Source organism: Sporobolomyces koalae (assembly GCF_050403365.1).
Source record: "Sporobolomyces koalae JCM15063 DNA, S_koalae_JCM15063T_v1_ctg1, whole genome shotgun sequence".
Classification (NCBI taxonomy): domain Eukaryota; kingdom Fungi; phylum Basidiomycota; class Microbotryomycetes; order Sporidiobolales; family Sporidiobolaceae; genus Sporobolomyces; species Sporobolomyces koalae.
The window spans coordinates 638,288-657,653 of record NW_027481770.1 but is presented as its reverse complement, the minus strand read 5'-3'; the positions used below and the strand labels follow the sequence as shown (position 1 = coordinate 657,653).

The following is a 19,366-nucleotide window of genomic DNA, read 5'->3' as shown; positions in this document are numbered from 1 at the left end:
TCGAAAAAATAAAAACCGCTCTTCCCCCCCTTTTTTCCGGAGTGTTGTCGTATTGTCATCTTGCGGTGCGGCGGTGCTTTGCAACATGGGCTACTAGATGGACACATATCCTGCATCGTGTCCGATAAGAGAGTTGCCGCGCGTTTGCCTGCCGAAAAGCCAATACATGTGCCGAACAAGTCGAGTCGACGGACTCGACATTATGCGCCGTCGCGTGCGGCCGGCACACTCTTCCGACCCGATTCCCTATCGGCGCCCGTTCTTCGCTCGTTTGCCTTCAGTCGTCACTCTTCTGGGCACAGTGGCTCTCCGACGCGCATTACTTGATCTCTCACGTGCACCCCATTCGATCGCGTCGAGCACTCGAATTCTTTCGTCATCTTCACTCTCTCATTCAACATCTCGATCGATGGACGCACAACCTGCCACCACCGGAGGAGGAGGGGATTCACAACCACAAGCGGACAAGAAACGTCAGTACCGAGCCGAGAAGAAAGCCGAACAAGAACGTCGCAAGGCAGAACGCAAACGGATCGCACTCGAAACTGGGGTCGACCCGGCCCTCTTGCCTGAAGCCCTTCGTGGCGGTGCCGTGTCGAATGGACATCTCGTACCGAAAGGGTTTACCGCGAGGGAATGGGTCGACGTTCCATCGGAAAACGGATCTGGCAACACCAAGGAAGGGTCTCGTAAAGTATCGATCATGACCTGGAACGTGAGTCGCCCGACAGGTTCAACAAAGCTCGAGACAGCTACCATCTCTGTACAGCTGCCTGTGCGGAACATTATTGACCAGAAAACTCTTGCACGCTGCCCCAGATGCTCGCGCAGGCTCTCGTTCGTAAGCTCAAAATCGTCGCTCAAACACAGTTGCACACCTCCACTGATTCTCATTCACTCTGCAGGAAGAGAGCTGTTTCCAGGCAGCGATTGCTTGAAAGGCAAAGACCGTATCCCACCGTTGATGGCAGAGCAAGTCTCCTCAGACGGCGGTTGTTTCAGGATTCAGGAATCGCCCAATCCTGACTTTTGCTCGACTTCCTCGACAGGGTCTTGTACTATGCTCCCGACGTTGCATGCCTGCAGGAAGTTGATCGCCTTTCCGACCATCTCCCGCATCTTACCTTGACCCATTCCTACACGTCCTTCATCGGCTACCGCAACAAGCCGCACGGACTCCTGATCGCACACAAGAACACTGTCTTTGACAAAGTCGGCGAATGCGGTTTACGACTCGATGAGCAATCGATCGATGACGACCCGCAACCCGAGTCGACCTCGGCGAGAGCGCAGGACGAGCACATTGATCGACCGGGAGACGATGAACCTCCAGCATCCGAATCTGCAGAAGAAGAACGACCCCCTGATGCCGCGACTCCCGACTCGCGCGCATCGCGTCGAGCTGCAGGACTCAGTCGTGTGACTCGCAATGTTGCCCTGTTTGTCGCGCTCAAATTCAAAGACCGCGATGATGGAATCATCGTTGGCACAACTCACCTCTTTTGGCATCCGAAGCATGTGTACGAGCGCGTGCGCCAGACCGGAATCCTGTTGAGAGAAGCAAACAAGTTCCGACAAGAGTCTCCCAACGGCGCCTGGAAGAGCTGGCCATTTTTTTTTTCTGGAGGTGAGTAACTCGTAGTGTTTAGTGTATGGAATTATCACTGATTCTGTCATGCGCGATCTCGTCTGCCCAGACTTCAACACGCAACCTTGTGAACTAACATATCGACTCTTGCTCGGCTCGCCACTCGATCCTGCCCAGGTTGCAGAGTTCAACCATTCAGCGTGCGTGCATCAATCTGTCGACAAGTTTTACGATCCAACCTACGAACCACCCCAACCTGCCGTACCCGAGGCGAAAGAAGGAGACGGAGCACAAAGTGAACAGGAGGATCCCGACAAGGTGATCAAGAACACTCGGCCTGCCACGGATGACGACGGATTGGCCGACATTGAACAAATCAAACAGCTGTACGGATACAAGGAGGGTGGATCGGGTATTCGGAGCGCGTACGGAGAGAACTATGGCCTAGTCAAGGATGAACGGAGCAAATGGTACTGCTCGAGAGCACCCGAAGTTCAGAACGGGAACGACCCCGAACCGAAGCCGACGGCAGCAGAACAAGCGGAACGAGAGCGAGGCACTTGGGAAGAGCGAGTCGCCAGGTGAGCGTTTCCGATTCCCGATACCATAGCAGCTTCGTCGATTGATGGTTGATTGTCATGTGGTCGCAGAGGAGACTTTGAACCTATTTATACCAACTTTACACCGTTATGGAGGTGCACGCTCGATTACGTGTTTCTCCTGCGACCGCTACCCTCGATTGCCTCTCCATCGATTCGCTTCACATCCCTGCTCAAGCTACATGATGAAGAGACAATGGGAGCCGGGTTGCCTCGCAAAGGTATCGAGCCTTCGGACCACGTCGCAATAGCGACCGTCGTAGAACTTTCTTAGGAATGACGGCCGGGGAGAAAGATACACTGGATTCTATTACTTCCAAATCCGATCGGTGGTCACACCGTTACGCTCCCGATCTACACTGGCATGCGTTGCTTCGCGCTATCACCTCTAGTTGGCGGGCAAGTCGTCGGGAGTGGTGGTCGACGGGGTTTGCTTGAATTGAACCCATTGTCCAGGAGCGGCTGGTGCTTCAAGCTCCTCCCATCTGAGAGCAGAGTCAAGCAGCGAGTGTCGAATCAGTTCTTGAGTGCAGGCGGAAGGCGAGTAAAGGGTCCAAGTGAGGCGAGGCAACTCACGCTTTCCACTCGACCATCTTGCCAGCGAGCGCGAACTCTCCCTGAGCCTGCTCGATCACTTCCTCGATCAATCCCGACGCGAGTCGCGCTTCGACGGCCTCGATCTCTTGTTCTGATCCTTGTCCTCCGAGCGAAGTCACCACGTTCAGTCGCTCCTTGGTGATCGACTCGGCCGACTGTCGGTACACCGCACTCGCAGGGATTTGTTGCAGGAGGGTCAACGTGCTCTGGTACGTTTGAGTGAGCGCGGCGAGGGGTTCAGGGTGCACCGGGTATCCAGCGATGCCCGTCGTCACCTTGGTTCGCAGGGACGAGGTCGAGGCTTGCTGAGCGGCGGGAGCGGCTTGCAAGAGTCTTCGGGTAGCGCGGAACATGGTGTGCGAGAGTCGGTAGATGATGAGGGTCAGACCTGCCGCGCGTTTGGCGAATCCGATTCACTCCTTTTCGATCTTCGTCTCGCTCCCTCACTCTACGTTCACGAGCTGTACCAGCGGCAGCAAGCGAGTGGCACTGTGTCCATTAGGCCTGTAATCTAGCATCAGGAGAATATCTACGAGACGCTCATTCGCTATGATTTGTTCCTATCGCGAGAGCGCTAGCGCTCTCACATTTGTGAGCACGCGTCAGAGCCGCTTCACGAGAGAGATTCGTATTTGATTGAATGCTAGCGTGTAGGTTCAGGAGAAATGTAACATTATCCGAATATTCATACAATCGACGCCTTCAATTGACTTCGAGCACGAGATCCTCGAGCCTCGATAGCAGGCGACGGGACACCCATCTCACACCGCGATATACCTGTCGGACAGCGCGAGCGATACCGAGCACAATGACCTGCGAGTGAGCGGGCAAGCGGACTATGTCAGAGCTTCCGCCACTATGAGAACAACCTTTGTTGAGAAACTCACGATTACTATCACGACTTGCGATATTGATGCAGAATTGTCTCCTGCCCGTCGTCGTCCTCCCGCTGGTCTCAGCGCACGGAACAAGGTGCGTCCCAAAGGCGACACAAAGGTTGCCGCAATGTACGTGTAAAATACGGACAGCAGGCCGAGGAGGGATGCACCCTTGGTCATATGCAGAACTGCTCGTGCCCACAATCCCGGATCGCCGAGATTTGCGTGCGATGTCGCACCCTGCCTTCTTCCGCCACCGAGCCCGAAGAAGCTGAAGCCTGCATCACCCTCGTCCACGTGTTCTTGCAGATGAGCTTGTTGCGCAATCTTGCGGGCAGTCGACCAGCGCGAATCTTCAAGCTGATGAGTGACGAACGAGAGCGATTCGCGAACGCCTTCGCCGATCAGGATGTGATCAGATACGAAGAATTCTGGACAACATTACTTAAGCTCAGAAGACGTTCGATCGCTCGTGAAGTCGCAGGCAAAAGACGCACCATCGAATGTCGTTCCACGATACAAGCTCGAGCGCGAATCGACCATCGACAGGAGCGAATTGGCGAGGAATCCCGCGGCCCAGGTCAGGAACAGGAAAGAGACGATCGTCAAAGAGAAGACCGAGAGCTTCGAATTGATGAGATTGCCAGCCAAGGTCCGCCTGAACTTGTACTCGAATGCGCAAGTCTCGCAGCGATAAAAGCTCGACGAATTTTGCGCCGCTTTCCTCCATGCAGCGAGGCACTCTATGTGTACGTATCGGGACTGTACGACGTCATGAAAACGAGAAGGGCCAGTTCAGCCATGACTCTTGAGAACGCTGAATGAATAGAGCTCGACGGACCGTCCCCCTGCATCGGCAAGGACTAAACAGCTTGCCGAGCTCCTCGTCCTCTGAATCGAAACAGATGCGGCAGATCTTGTCTGCTCCACTAGTGTCTGTTCCGTGTTCTGCCGTTCCCGCTTGGGTCTGCTGCGCAGAGTCCGATTCGTCGTTCCGCTCAAGCTTCTCGGTCGATGCAAATTGCTGATCGCTTGGAGTTGCTGGTCTGCTAGGCCGCAACATCTCTGCAACTTCGGCATCATCCTGTCCGTCTTCCGTCGTTACGCTCTCTCGCCTTGCCGAAGTGTTCGCCGGTTCCACTTCTTCGTGCTGATCCCCATCCACTTCGGCGCCTGGGAGTTGGTCTTGTTGCTGTTGCTCCTGCACCTTGCGAGCGATCCCTAGTCTCGCCTCTCTCAGTTGATCTTGCCACGTAGAGATTCCCGATGATGTCGTATTTCCTGGTGAAGGTGAGCGGGGTGGCTGCGACTCGGCGGAGGCGGCATGGCGGCGTCTCAGCGAATTGTCAGGTTCGTCTGTTGCGTCAGGTTCCATGGCATTGGAGCGCAAGAACAAATTGGACGCCGAGCGATGATGCCGAGCAATTTGCGAGGTGGGGGCGTAACACTTGCCGCATTTTTCTTTTCGTGCGTGAAGCGAAGCACTCAAGACAAAAGTGGCAATTCCAAAACAATCCTCTGAGCTGGACAAGGGTAACATACGGAAACAAAGGAAACAGAACATATAAAAAGAGAGAAGGAACCGGTATTACTGACTTCAACCGTACCGCCGAGCATTGCTGTTTTCATCGGCAAGATCAGTTTCGCTTCGGCAGCAGCTGTAGAAGACAGCCAAAACCTCACTGTGCTTGAACGATGCGCTCTATGTGCTGGAAGAACCAGAGACGCGCAGTTTGATCTCCAATCGCTAGGAAAGGTCCATCGCCTCCCCTGCGTCCACCGTCTCGCTCTTTGAGGCTCAATGCTACAGGGTCATCAGGCTTGTATCAGTGGAGCAGTTCGCGAGACGAGCTAGAAACAGAGGAACTCACAGATCCCAGAGGGCTCGAGAGAAACGCTGCTGAGATCAACGAATGGAACGTCCCACTGCAGCTTGAGCTTGGTGATTCGCACGAGAAGCATGCGAGTTGTTGTCAGGATACACACGACGGTTTCTTCGCCGCGCTTGTTCCCCGAAGAGTTCGGAGGCGAGATATCGAGATGAGCGACGTAGATCTCGTTGAAATATTTGCCGTTCTCAGTATTCTTGAGCCAGTTTTGGCCAAGCGACTCTCGTTCCGAGTAAGGCTAGAATTGAGGTTCATGCCATGAGCGAAAGTCCTACAGCTTTAGAGGAGCAGTTCAGGCTTACCCGGAGAACCCCATCGCTTGCCGTGAATCGTGGGAGTCGTACACGATCAATGCCGGTCTGATCAAAGACCGTGGTCGTGTTGCGGATTCCTGGAGTAGCGCGAGGAAAACGTCAATTGAATGGTCGACCAGTCAGTGTCGAGTTGGACCTACCTTCAGTCACATTGTTTGCAAAATCGAAGATGCCGACGACAGGCTTTGTCACCGCGCTGTAGACGAGAGCGCTTTCAGTATAGGGCTTACAATCCCGCGAGGCTGTTCCAGGCTTACCCGACCAATCCCTTTCCAACGCCGGTCAGGAAGCCCGCGGCTCCCCCGGTTTCGGCTCCCTCGAGGGGCTTAGTCTGTTCGGGCATTTCATGTCAGTTGTCCGGTTCAGCGGTCTGTTCTGCGAGTGAGTTGGCGTACGGCAAGACCCTCAAAACCACTTGCAACACTCGTCACGAGAGATGCAGCGCCCGCGGTCACACCGTAGAGAGCATGTTTCGGCTTGTTGCGATACTGCCGCATGCGTCGTTGGTTCTGGTACTGCTGATCAAGCGTTGCTGCGGAGAGACCTGAAGGAAGGAGGCGATCAGTACGCTGCTAACAACGATGATGGTCAAACGCAGTACCTTTGCCGATACTGCCCGAGACTTTCGCAAGCGAGTCGCTCAAGCCAAACACTGTCTTCTTGGCGAGGGAGCCCGCGCCTCGGGCGATACCAATTCCGACTCCTTCGTTGCCGTGCAGCATGATGCTATCGTATGGCTGGATGAAGAAATCGGCAACTCCGCTCGAAACGTTCGTGAAGAGGCCGACCGGATTGCTAGCAAATGGCCAGAGAAAATTCAGTCCTCTTATGAGCGGACAAGTTAAGGGAAGAGACAGCTTGACTCACCCGATCACATCGGCACTGCCGAGCACTCGGTAGAGCTGGCCCGTGAACGCCGTGCTGTAGTGCTTTGTCAACCGAGACTGGAGGACTGGGAGAGACAGGCGTGCGTTCTCGATTACGAGAGCGTTGAATCGAACAGGAGCATCGTTGACGTTTCCGATAGCCATGGCGAGGACATTGACGAGGAAGAAGAGGGGATTGCGGGAATTGACCCTGTCGATTCAAACCACAGTCAACGCCTGATGGACAGGGGCATGAGAAGACATCCGCATGACTCACTTCTGATCTGCGTTCACCCGATCTGTCCTCATGAAAGAGAGATCGAGCTGCATAGGCTGAAGATGGAGAACTTCAAAGTAGAGATCACCTCCTTTTGAGGTGGCCGTGGGTTCTGGAATGCCCTTCGGTTCCTCAGTGAGGACGCTTTCGACGCAAAGGCGAGGTCAGACATCACGGCACAAAGAAGAGAACAAGCGGAAGGATTCACTTCGGAACCTCGGATCCAGAGGCGCCGGAGAACTTGGCAAAGTCGAGGAAGGCGAACAGGAAGTCCTCATCGACTTCAATCGTCATCTCTTGAAGCAGGATCGAGGCGTATTTGAAGTACGTGACACCGTGAGCTTAGCGGGTAGATATATTAGCCAATAGTCAGTATTCATACTCCCGGTTTCAGCTATAAGCAAGCTCACCTCGATCCTTGAGAATGATGGCTGACGCCTGCAGAGACGGGTGGACTTCCAGCTCTTTGCCGTCTTTCGGAATCACAGATGGGTACAGCAAGATAGGGAAGATGCCACCGAAGAGCTGGTTGTCGATCTGGATCCATTTGATGCCCAACTCGTAGGCGACATTGGTCGTCGAGTCGGAATACTTGGCGGTCAGCCCTCGGAACGATGCGTATACAAGCTCTTGCATGCTCTTGTTGACAACCGAGATACCGATTCCTTCAAGATTGAGGCTGAAGGAGAACATTGTCACGTTGTCGACATCGACCTCTTCGAATACGACATCACGATTGCTCATGACTGATCCTGGTCGCGAGGCTGCGTCCGTGCTCCGCCGCTGGAGCTTGAAGACACTCGCCTCTTCGGCATAGTTGCTAAAAGCGATCACCTGCGCGGTGCTCTCCGCGCGAACATCAATCGAAACGGTATGCGTATGTCCGTGGTACTAGCAGCAGAGTATTCGAGAGTTAGCAGCGGCTTGTCTCGGAATACGGATTCCGGACGACTCACAGAGAAGCGGAAGGGGACGAGAGCACCGATTTCGAGGGGATTGACAACACGCTCCGAGTTACCTGCAAGGATCCGCAACGAGCGATTCTCGGCAGGATAGTCCCAAGCATAGGGAATTTCCTGGTGAGACGCGAGATGGTAGCGCTTTGGTGTCGATTTTCGACCGTTCGAGGCGTGTCCCTCGTGTTCCTGAAGATCCGTGATTTGTGATGAGTAGGAGATGGGAATCGAAGGTCGGCTTTGCGCAGGTGCTTACAGATTGATAGAACTCGAGAGGATAGTCACTGTCGTTGCGCAGCAGGAATGGCCACGAGCCAGTTTCGGGATCGATGCGGATGAAGATGCACGGACCCTCCAAAACGGCATCGACGCGAGCGAGGCATTCTTTTCCGTTCCCGTCTGGAACTCGAACATAGTTCTGACCGATGTCCTGAAGCTTGAACGGCGCCGACCTGAATGCACCAGAAGATTGTAAGAAAAGTCGTACCGGGGTGGGGAAGTCATGTAGAGAGCGCGCACCAGTTCTGGCCACCCGCCAAAGACAATACGAATTGAGGAGGGTGTTCGGCTCTTACGAAGCCCACGTCGTGGCGGTCCCCTGCAGCAACAACTACGTTCTTGGTCGAACCAAGTTCGCGGATACGCAGGCTCTCTCCGAAGTTGTTCTTGACAATGAAGCGAGGGCACAGGGTGATGACCTTCGTGAGCTTATACTGGACCGGTGGATCACGTGTCAGTTCAGCCCTGCAGCAGACGGCATAAGTGCCTAACGAGGATGACTTACATCGCCGAGACCTTCTGTCACCTTAAGTCCGAGTCTGATTTCCTCCTTGCCGTTGGCTGAAGGGAGAATGACTTCGGACTCGTGACCGACAGTCTCAAAGCTGAGAGGCTACAGACACCGGTAAGACGGGTCAGCACCGTAAAGTCGAGGGGTTGCATGGTATTAGCTCACCTTGGACCAACTCGAGTCGCCGACGCGCAGGAGAACTCGGTTCTTGCGGTCGTCGCTTGGGAACGAGAACATGAACAAGTCGTTCTCGGGGCGGACCGACTTTGACGATACCATTTCTTGGCCCGCGACATGCTTGGCTGATCCGAAGAAGGGTTTGGTCTTGAGACCGAAATCGAGGCCGGTTTTGTTGATCAGGATGTAAGGGGAGTAGATCTGCACTCGGAATGCTCCACCGGCATCAGGGTGTTTCTGATAGTGCAGCCTCAAGTTCAGTTTCAAATCGTTCTTGTCCGCGAGGACAAGCTCGCTCTCGACGGGGAGATCTTCTGGATTGTCGCTGTTGATGATGGAGAAACCACTCCGCTCGAGCACTGCGCGGAACGGGCGTCAGAATTTCGCGTTCAGCGCATCGAGCTTCCAAACAACTTACCGGAATCTTGGACATCGACACACATCAGCAAGAGATGAGACAGCTCTGCAACGTGAACTGGACTGATGCCGCCAGCGCGGAGGAAGGCTTTCCAGTTGTGCTTGATCTCGCGATCAAAGCAGCGGTACTCGATGTCATGGGGGAGGAGGTTCTGTACTTCGAGCGGCGCGTGCAATCGCAACGAGATTCGAGGGTACGTCCTGCAAGGAGCACGACTGGACTGAGTTCGCGCCAGGAAGGAGTGAACCCGGCCGGACAACTACGACATACCTCAACAAAGGATCGCCCTTGTCATGCACGGCGTAAGCTTGGAAGCGGAAAGACTCTCCCGAATTGTTCTTGCAAAGAATCGCTCGCGAGGGTCGCTTGACCAGGTCTTGCCAATGAAGGTTCTCCGTCGGCCATGCGTACCCAAATCCGCCTGTTTCGAGCCCATCAATCAGCGTCGAGAGGCGTACGAGATAAACGTTTCACTCTGTGCGCACCGTCAGGACGAATCTTGATGCGATCGTTGTAAGCCGACAGGATCGGCACTGCGCATTCTTCGCCAGGAGCTGGTGACGAGACAGAATGGATCAGTTGCGGGAAGCTCAAGGCTTTCGAGCGAAAATGAGATCGCTCTTACGAATCGTGTACACCTTTGAGGACTTCTTGCCGTTCGCATCGACAATCACCATCTCGGCGTTGACGAGCGAGCGATTCTCGACGAGGAATGTCGAGCGGAACGTAACGACTTTGACGTTGTCGACAAGCTTGACTTCGCAGAGTAGGCGATGGTAGACAGAGCTGACTTTGGGTCGCAAGACATGAACGTGTTCGCCTTCCCGGTCGACATGGATTTCCTTGAGTTTCTCCCATCCCGAGTCTTCGATACAGAGGTCGAGTGAGTTGTGACTTGTTGCATTGACGTTCTGCGGAGGTCGGGATGAGAAGTGGTGAGCTCGTTCGAGGGAGACAAAGGGGCGAGTTCACCAGGTTCTACTCACTTCTCGCATAGTCCTCCAGTCGTCGAAACGCCAAGGGAGATCCTTTCCGTCAGCCACGACGACCATCCGAGACCGCTCATCTTCCTTGTTCGGCGCATTATCCCTGTTGTATTGGCGGGACTTGTGTGGCGTCTTGGTGAACCCGAGCGCGTATCCTGTTCGATTCTTGAGAAGGAAAGGCGCGTTCGATCCACGGGGCTTTCGGAAGAGTTGTCCGCCGTCGCGGTCCAAAAGTGTCGACGTTGTGAGCGCAATCTCGATGAACGAAGCAGTGAGGTTGAGCTCGAGTCGCTTCTTGGAGGAAATCCCGATATCGAGGCGTCCCGTTGCGACCGATCTCGAAACCTGATGACCGAGACTCAGTCAGTTTCCTGAACAACCAAGTCACGCGTCTAAACCGTAATTCACGTTGACAACAAATTCCCAAGGATCCACCAATGGTTCCCAGTGCGAGACCTTGAGATTGAAATAGTTGATGTGCGGTTTGATCATTACGCTCGCATCAAGCTGTGGTCGAGACAAGGTCATCAGTTTCGCTGCTTCTGCAGAACCAGGCACGAGACAGCGGCACTGACGTCTGTAGACCAATCTTTCGCCTTTGCTACAAACCTGCCAGCCTTGACATCAAGGAGGGGCAGATCGTGCATGTCGCCGATCAGAATGAGCTGGAAACCGTCGATCGTGGCCCGCATCTGCATTGACGTGAGGACAAAGTGAGAAAGTCAGTCTGAGCTCGCATTAGGTCGCAAAAGCCGCGACTTGCCGTCTCCTTGGTGACGATGACCTGTGCTCGAAGAGCAGCATCCGTGATTCGACTAGAAGTCTGAGCGGTCGTACGCTTTGTCGCTTCGCTCTTACTCCTGCTGCGCGTCTTGACGACTTGCGCCGTCTCAGGGCCGGTAAGAGCCGAGCGGTCGACCATATCGGTCGCGGGTGTCGAGCTAGCACGGTTCGAGAGTTCGATTGCGCGGTTGATGATCGAATTGATGAGCAAGATATCACGGAATGACACGCGCAAAATCACGGGCTCGACTGCAACCTCGATGCTGGTGACCTGCCGACCTGCGTCTGCTCGGCTGTCCATCGAAACCGTAAGATCAAGATCGTCAAGGACCCGGATGGTGTCTTTCGGCTTGTCCATCTGTAGTGATTGTGATTGGTATCTGGATAGCTCTGATGAATAGGCAGACAACTCACGCGACGGAGGAACATTCCCATCCTCTTGACACTAAGCGCAGTTGTCCCTTGCTGCGACATCTCGATCTGATTGATGGACAGCACAACCGCTTCCGAGTCGGCCTTTTCGGGGGTTGCGAGCAGAATGATTGTCGGCGAAGTCACGTTGAGTCGCATAGCAAACGTCGACTCGCTTGGCGGATTCGGATCGATGATCTGCTCGTCCGCTTCCTTGAGGCTTTCGTCAATTTCCTCATGCTCGGGCGCTGGGGGGAATGCACTGGTAAAGAAGTCGAGCAGGGCGAAGACGGGATCGAGCGAGAAGATGATCTTGGGCGAATCGATTGCGATGTTGGCCATTGAGCTTTTGTCGACACCGCCAGACTGAGAGTATTGAATCATGAACTGGTTGTCGACTCGCTTTGATGCGGGGATGATCTCGCGGAATTGCGTTAGGCGAGACGGACGCGTATCGTGCACGGTCAGAGATCGGATCGCAACCTCGGCCTCCATTGAACTGTCTGTCAGCAGCTTGTACTTGACTGCAGTCCCGTTGAGCGAGAATCGAGCTAGACTCGCTTCCTGTAGCGTTTCTTCGCTGATCGCGTCCAGCGTGAAAAGTTCGAGGTAGATCGTTCCGGACTCGAAGGACAGCTCAACTGTCGACTTGAGCGCAACTGTGTGACCCTCGGCATCTTTGCCTTCATTGGAAAGCTCCGGCAGAAGATCGACGGTTGTTTCGGTGTGCCCGATCAGCGTTTGACTGGTAGCATTGGAAGGCTCGACAACATGTGAGATAGCCGAGTCGGGAGATTTGCCTTCAACCTCCTCTTCTGCAAAGGCAAAAGCTCGGGGGATTGTGCGGGACAGCTGCATAAGCATGCCATATTGAGCTTGTGTGAGGCTCATCTTGACATCAGACATCTTGGCATGAATCTGGAGAAGCGAACCGAATCAGCGATGAGCGTCTCCAAACCGGGAGACTCTGTTCTGGCTCACAAGGGTTCCCGGTCCAGTCAATTCTTTCTTGTGATCGACATTCTGATAAAGCTTGACGTTGACGTCCACGCGGACGTCTTGAAGCAATTGTAGCGTGTGAGGCTCTCCGTTGTGCCTGAAAGTCGATTCGAGCCCGACCTGATGTAAGCCGAAATTGATCTTGGTCAAGACTTGCTCGTCCGTCACCTCGAACTCGTTCGAGAGGCTGATCTCTCCGAGGCGGGCCGTGACGACATCGTGTGCGGAACCCTCCTCGTTCGGGAAAATGACGATCGGAGTGCGGATCAGAATATCATAGTGCATTTTCGGGATCATTGTCTGCATCTCGTTGGCCCGTTGAGCGGCAGCCTGTGTTGCAGCGTCGTAAACAGCCTTCATCCGCCCAAACTTGGTGAAGAACACGAGGATTCGGTGGACGGGTTCGGTCCGGAAAGAGAATCGCAGCGATCCAGTTTGTAGGTAGACACTCGATTCATAGCCAGGGTAGGTAGACTTGTCCAGAGGGTCGTATGTCTCGTAGCGGAAATCGGCTAATTCATCGCCTTGAATCGAGAGCATTTCTTGCGCCGACGTCGTGCTGAAATTGTCCTCTAGAGTGAGATTACCCAATCGGGCGCTTACACGGATTGTAGGCGACCGGAGTAGAACAGATACGTCTGCGGCAGATAGCGAGAGAGTCGCCAATCGAAGTCCGTCCTCGTTGAGTATGAGGTTGATGCTAGTAAGCTTTACCTTCACTCGCAGCTTGTCCAGGCTGAGCTCTTCCATTACTGTCTCCTCTTCACCGACACTGGCGGCAGGAGTCTGTGGAGCGGCAGGATCGTCGGGGTTTGTGAAGGTCGTCATGACCCAATCGAAGAGCACCAGGATGCTGCTTCGCGTGACGACCAAGTTCAAGGTGGACATCTCGACGTCCACCGACTGTTTCCAAAGAGCGAGTTAGCTTCGCTGACGACCGGGTCAAGCAGATGGGTTTACCTTGTCGAAGCCTTCGTGCACCGTCATGAACTCGGGCGAATCTTTCTGCACACCTTGGTAGCGGATCCTCACCAGATCCTGCGCGTGACTGCCATCGAGCTTCTCGCTCGTAACTAGGTGTCGGAAGTCTGAGTCTTGATCGCCGATCTTGTCCTCGATGTAGAGCGAGCGCAGGAGGACATCGACGCTCATGTCGTACGGACGCAAGCCGAATTCGAGATGGAAGCCCTCGAGCACGGTGTTGGCAAGAAGAAGATCAGGCTTGACCGGATCCGCATTCGAACGGAAGATGGACGCCTGAACGCGGTCGACCGAGAATGTAAACTCGAATGTCTTCTGATGAATATTCTGCTTCTGTAGGTTGAGATGACGTTCGTCATGATGACCAGAACACACATCAGCTCGCTCCATGGCTGCGTTGTTCGAGGCAGTAGAGCTCACATCGTCTGCGATGTCGGGAGTGTCGAAAAATTCGTCTTTGCCGCCATCTTTCTCATCCTCGTCCTCGATATCCTCGCTCTCTGAGTCTTCCGAGGACGTATCTTCAGAAATGTGAAGCTCCTCGTCGTGTTCGTCCTCAGGCTTTTTCGAACGCGACTGGGCAAACGAAGTGTGTCGAGCTGCTTGCACGAGAGCTGGACGGGTCGTGACCGTCTTTTCTGCGTCTCCGTTGAATTTGGGTATAGCCACGTCAATCATACGCATCAGACTTTTGTATTTGCGGTCCGAAAACTGGATAACACGCGTGTGAGCGACTGAGAATGCGTATAATGAACGGAGAGCGACCTCACGTTGAGCTGCAAAGATGGCAGACTGCCAGACACTTTAAAGCGCGTAAGATTTGGTGCTCCGTTGAGGATACAATTCTGCGCGAGGAATTTGAGCGAGGTCCGCTCAAGAATATGCAGCTCGCCGGCATCGTTTGCTTCGTCATGATGATGGCCTTCCAGGGCGTCCAGACACACTTGCAGGCTTGGTCCCATCAGAAGCTATATGGAAAGGGGCATTAGTACGGCGAGACCTTCGACCAAGATCGAGAATGACCAGTGGACTCGCCTGAGCGTCTTCGAGTTTGACATAAAACTTGTCATACATTAGACTCTCGAGCCTCTGATAGTCCTCCTCTGCATACTCTTGTCGCTCTTTCGCCTTGACGATGTCTACGGTCGACTGGTCCGCGAGGTCACTCTCGACAGAGATATGACCGGCGTCGAGTACCACGTGCTGGCAGTGCTTCAAGGTGACGTCCTCGGGAATGATGATGATGGGCTGTTGAAACAATTTTAGGAATAATCGCCTGAAGCGCTGAGCAAGTGAGAGTACGGACAGCATTCAGATCAAGGTGAACGTCCACCGTCTTGTGTTGAGCGAGTGCGAACTCGAGCCCCGCCCTGGTTTCCTTGCGGATACCCTCGAGCGTTTCGCTGGCGACATCCATAAGAGCACCAACCGACTCGAGCTGACTCTCTGGCGGCTTGAAGAACGCGACAATCGCCTCGACGTATCCTCGGTGATAGACAATCTCGGTGTGTCGTAGTCGGACGGCGAGTGCATTATCGGCTCGGTTGTCGAGGGGTTGATGCTCGAACTTGAGAGAGAAGAAAGGTTGACTGTCTGCAGACCATCCCGCGATCAAATCTTTCGGCGCTTCAACTTCGCCCTCTGCATCCGAGTCGTACTGTCCAATATCTTCATCCGCTTCTCGTTCTTCGGGCGGAGGTCGAATTTTCTTGTTTCGAGACAATGCCTTGTCCTTGGCGATTTCCGCATCGGTCAGTTCCTTGACTCGTACGATCTGCGGGTGTAACGACCCTTCGCAAGTGCCATCAAACACCCGCAGCCCACCTAGCCCGAGGGTCGCTTCGATCGTCTCGACGCGCTTGCCGAGGTCGAAACGGAAATCGTCGAAGTTGAGAGCGATGAGATCCTTCGAGGCGCCGTGAGGATCGGTGCGCAGTGTGAAAGAACCGGTTTCGAGCTTGACCCGCGCGCGATACATGAGCGTGTCCTTCGGGTAGTCAATCGCACTTGTCACGGCATCCTTCTCGTCCCAGTCGATCGCCTTGTAGAGCTCCTTTCTTTGCTCGTCGTTGAGGGCGGTCGAGTTCTCCTCCGTCTCATGTTGTTCCGAAGCTTGCGAGCCTGTTGCCCAGCCGACCCATGACCCGACCCAGCTCGAAGCTTTCGCCGTGGTGGTCTTCGCCTTCGCTTCGACCGGGTGTTCCGCGCGCTCTTTCCGCAACTCTGATCTCGCGATCGAACGGTAGAACCGCAAATCCTTGTAGCCGAGTTTGTTTTCAAGATCCGATAGCTGTTTCGCGTCCTCTGGCGAGAGCGGTGCCCTCATCTTGGATTTGAACAACGCGACGTACGCCTTGCGATCGTCACGCCGTTCGGCAAAGTACGCCCAGCTCCACGTCTTGTGCTTGTCATGTACCTCGGTCCTGATGGCCGAGATGGCAAACTTCCACAGCGCCCGATTGCGGTTTCTGTCGATCTCCTCCTGTGGTGGCTGGTAGATGCGGTATTCGCGCTGCCGAGTGTAGAAATGGAACAAGTCGACCATGCTAAGCGCGTCGCGGTACTGGTCGGCATCGAGAACGAAGCCAAGCTCGTTGAACAACAGCTCCGTGTCAAGCTTGGCGACTTGCGAGTTTGCCCGCTTGTTGACGATGAATCGGCCCGTGCCCGACACCGGCTTCAGGATGAACTGATGCTTCGGAGTATGGTTCTTTCGTGAGATGAGCTCGGTGAACTTGGTGATGGCTTCGTTGATGGGGTAGCCGGCAAGTGAAGTCGAATCTGTGTCGAAGTAGACCGCGAGAGAGTCGAGCGAAGCGAGTTTGTGGATCGCGCCAGTCGAGTCGGTGATAAAAGCGGGCTGCCATTCTGCGTCGGTTGAGATCATCGAGAAGTTTGACAGCGTGATACCGACGGAGAAGGGATGGCCGGGGACTGAAATCTTGTCTTCGTATCGAATGTGAAGGTTTTTGATCTGTGAATGACAGCAATGCCATCAGCTGAAGGTTTCGAGTCGCCAGCTAGAGGAGTATGTTCGCACTTCGAGTTGCAAGTTGCTCGTGACCTTGCTCGTGAGACTCTCAATGAAGCTCTGGTTCTTCTTCTCCTCCTCTGCGCTCATCGTGGTTGATGTCTGAGTCGACAAGAGCTCGGCGTTCTCAAGCTTCTCCATCTTGGCGGCTTGAGCCCGAGCAGCGTCCTCTTCTGGGGTCGAATTGGCAGAGTCTCGCGGCGCAGCGAGCAGGTAGACGTCGTCGATCCGAACGCGCACGGGTTGCGAAGACAACGCATGCCTGAAACAAAGCGGCGTTAGCTTGTGAGTCCCTTTCAACAAGGCTCGAGGAGACGTACCATGCGATCTTGACAGTCAACTCGCCGAGGTAACCTTCGATCACATCAATCGGCAAGTTCAGCTTGTCGAGCGCATCCTTCTTCAAACGCAAGTTGCGCAGCTTGATGTCTCCCGACCACACTCCCAAATTGAGCTGACTCGTGTTGAGATTGTCGACCTGCTCTCGACAAGTGAGAAGATATTGCAGACGTCAAGACGATTGATCGGGTGGGGAGAAGCAAAGAAGCGAACAGGCTCGATCAGCTCGAGTACAGCTATTAGGAGGATCCGCATACAGCTTACATAGGTCCCGAGGTACTTGTTGAGCAGCCCGGCCGCAACAGACTCCAACATGCTGTGCGTCGAGGGCTGGCGTCAAGCGCTCACACCGATCGATCAGGTCGTAATCCGGCTGAACCTGGGCAACAGGAGCGTGTGTATCCGCTCGTACTTCGTATCCAGGTGTGTGTGGTGCGCGGCGCAGGCTGATGTGAGGTCGTGACAGATCAGACGGCTGCAGGAAAGATCTGACGTCGCGTATGCGGTCGCGCGGTGCTCTCGAAAGCCGTTTCTCTCTCTGAAATATCTGGCGCTTCGGATCACACGGAGAGGAGTTGTCACGCAATTGTAAGGTCCAGAGAAGGATGAGTGTAGCGAATGAAAATTGGACCGGTTACACCTGCGGAGGGCGGCTCTTTCTTAGCCCGGTGTCGCGGTCCCCTCTCGCCCTCATCCCATCAATCGTTGCTCATACGCCAGTTCATTGCCTGCTTCGCTCTGTCTGTTGCCCCAGGCACACCTTGTATCAGGATCTCAAGCCCGCGCTTCAGCCCCGCTTTACTGGTCCCGCATTTCCGCTATCTTTGACCTTGCAACATGGCCGCCGTCACCGTTGTCACGCCCTCGAAGCAGATCAACCCTGTCCTAGCCTGTATGTGCTCATTCCCCGTCGAGCCTGACCCACACTGCCAACTGACCCTGCGCAAACCGTACGCAACTGCCGATGCCCCCACTTCTGCTGCACTCCGATTGTTGCTGAACAGCTTATCTGCAGAACTTGGCGACCCGACCAGTCTTGACCAAGTCGGTTACTTCCGGTACTCTTTCGTAAGCCGTGCAGTCCTGCCTGCTTTGGAGGAGGGTCACCCGCTGATAAGACTCATCCTCACAGTCTCCTGTCTGAGATCATCGCCGGTCACGTCGCAGGCTCGCCGCCTGCTCCGCTGTCGGCCAAGGAGCGTACCGGAATCCCGCCCGTAGACTTCCTCAAGCGTAATCACAAAGCGCTCAAGCTCGCCGCTTATGGTCAGTCATATCCGATTAAGCGCATGAGCCCACTGGCCGCTGGAGCTGGAGCTGATGCCGAAAGATAACATAGGCTTCTTTGTGTCGGCCCCGCTTGGACATGCAATGCTTGCGATCTTGCAGAAAGTTTTTGCCGGCAAGACCTCGGCTCGCTCGAAACTTGCCATGATCATCAGCTCGAACGTGTTCATCTCGCCAATCCAGCAGTCGATCTACAGCACGTCTATCTTCTTTGTCTTCCTTCTCCTGGCATCAGCGTTCCACAGCGCGACAAGCTAGACCCGCGCCGGGCTCCTCGCGCTGCAAGGAATGCATAGGCTCATCGTTTCCCTCGCTTGTCTATTCGCAGTTGCGGCTATGGCTCTCATCAATGGCGCCACAAGCCCTGAAGCCATTCTCAAGGCGTGGAAGATGTCGTTCTGGCCCGTCATGAGGGTTCGATCCATTTCTCTCTGCTACGATCGGCTAGTAGGAACTGACCTCTTTCCAATGCGACTCTAGCTCACTTGGGTTGTCTCGACCCTTTCGATGGCGACGGCTCAAAAGTTCCTCGCGCCTGAACTTTGGGGTGAGTCTTCAATGTCGCTCTTCCACTCGACCAAAGCGGCATGCTCATTCGACTGCTTCTCGTGCAGTGCCCTTCTTTGCGAGTGTCGGAGCCTCGGTTGGCTGCTTCATCAATGTACAGGCCAAGAAGAAGGCGCTCATCGCGCGCGCGAAGGCACAGGCCGCGCGAGATGCCGAGCTCTCGGAGAAGAGAACCGACAAGTGAACCAGTCAAGGTCAATTCTGGAATTGTGTTATCATCTGGTGTGTAAAGGAAGTATTATGTCTTTGATCGTCCGCATACCGTCGAGGCAAGCTCTTGTGAGGATTTTTAGCCGGAGGCGCAAGCGAGCCGCGGTCACGCGGCTTATCGACATCTCGATCGCGTGCGTATGATTCGAGCGATTTCTCGGAGTTGCCGGACGACGCTTGTGACTCGATGGTTGTCATTATCTGTTACTTGTACGCATCGAGCACCGTGCGCGCCCGCACCCTGAGGATCCGGGTCAGTCGGTGTGCGTAACGAGGGCCGAGACTTAGGGTTATCAAATTGGAATTTCGCGACCGGATGCGTGTCGCAACATTTTGTCTTTTCCCTTGCGCGCGACGTTCTACCCGATACCGATCGTACGTGCCCAGTGAATCCGACAGTCTCTACGACACAGACACCTGCGA

The 19,366-nt window shown here is 54.6% G+C and overlaps 5 protein-coding genes across 5 annotated transcripts; 2 read left to right on the top strand and 3 right to left on the bottom strand.

Moving 5' to 3' along the window:
* Positions 1 to 409: 409 nt before the first annotated feature.
* Positions 410 to 2,461, top strand: JCM15063_003398 (uncharacterized protein; the record flags this gene model as incomplete). Its single annotated transcript, XM_076675319.1, has 6 exons — positions 410 to 715; positions 820 to 841; positions 906 to 972; positions 1,050 to 1,627; positions 1,698 to 2,169; positions 2,239 to 2,461. The coding sequence occupies 6 exons, from the start codon at positions 410 to 412 to the stop codon at positions 2,459 to 2,461; spliced, it is 1,668 nt and encodes a 555-aa protein (XP_076537403.1).
* Positions 2,462 to 2,575: 114 nt separating this feature from the next.
* On the bottom strand, positions 2,576 to 3,137 carry JCM15063_003397 (complex I NDUFA5 subunit family protein; the record flags this gene model as incomplete). The annotated part of the gene is made up of 2 exons (XM_076675318.1): positions 2,576 to 2,672; positions 2,764 to 3,137. 2 exons carry the CDS (start codon positions 3,135 to 3,137, stop codon positions 2,576 to 2,578), a joined length of 471 nt encoding a protein of 156 aa, XP_076537402.1.
* A 349-nt stretch (positions 3,138 to 3,486) lies between these two features.
* On the bottom strand, positions 3,487 to 5,037 carry SSM4 (E3 ubiquitin-protein ligase SSM4; the record flags this gene model as incomplete). Its single annotated transcript, XM_076675317.1, has 4 exons — positions 3,487 to 3,597; positions 3,672 to 4,093; positions 4,160 to 4,424; positions 4,504 to 5,037. 4 exons carry the CDS (start codon positions 5,035 to 5,037, stop codon positions 3,487 to 3,489), a joined length of 1,332 nt encoding a protein of 443 aa, XP_076537401.1.
* Positions 5,038 to 5,341: 304 nt separating this feature from the next.
* On the bottom strand, positions 5,342 to 17,194 carry VPS13 (membrane morphogenesis protein VPS13; the record flags this gene model as incomplete). The annotated part of the gene is made up of 34 exons (XM_076675316.1): positions 5,342 to 5,466; positions 5,534 to 5,789; positions 5,854 to 5,942; positions 6,006 to 6,061; positions 6,123 to 6,196; positions 6,261 to 6,409; positions 6,467 to 6,660; positions 6,733 to 6,942; positions 7,009 to 7,152; positions 7,217 to 7,349; positions 7,419 to 7,899; positions 7,965 to 8,153; positions 8,221 to 8,416; positions 8,484 to 8,677; positions 8,749 to 8,856; positions 8,920 to 9,290; positions 9,350 to 9,549; positions 9,620 to 9,770; positions 9,835 to 9,903; positions 9,975 to 10,260; positions 10,336 to 10,680; positions 10,744 to 10,842; positions 10,899 to 11,027; positions 11,099 to 11,476; positions 11,533 to 12,447; positions 12,511 to 13,431; positions 13,489 to 13,842; positions 13,930 to 14,220; positions 14,280 to 14,477; positions 14,545 to 14,757; positions 14,816 to 16,483; positions 16,550 to 16,802; positions 16,861 to 17,018; positions 17,144 to 17,194. 34 exons carry the CDS (start codon positions 17,192 to 17,194, stop codon positions 5,342 to 5,344), a joined length of 9,648 nt encoding a protein of 3,215 aa, XP_076537400.1.
* Positions 17,195 to 17,716: 522 nt separating this feature from the next.
* Positions 17,717 to 18,917, top strand: JCM15063_003394 (Mpv17/PMP22 family protein; the record flags this gene model as incomplete). The annotated part of the gene is made up of 7 exons (XM_076675315.1): positions 17,717 to 17,771; positions 17,884 to 17,947; positions 18,012 to 18,145; positions 18,219 to 18,362; positions 18,495 to 18,580; positions 18,647 to 18,713; positions 18,781 to 18,917. The coding sequence occupies 7 exons, from the start codon at positions 17,717 to 17,719 to the stop codon at positions 18,915 to 18,917; spliced, it is 687 nt and encodes a 228-aa protein (XP_076537399.1).
* Between the last annotated feature and the right edge of the window lie 449 nt (positions 18,918 to 19,366).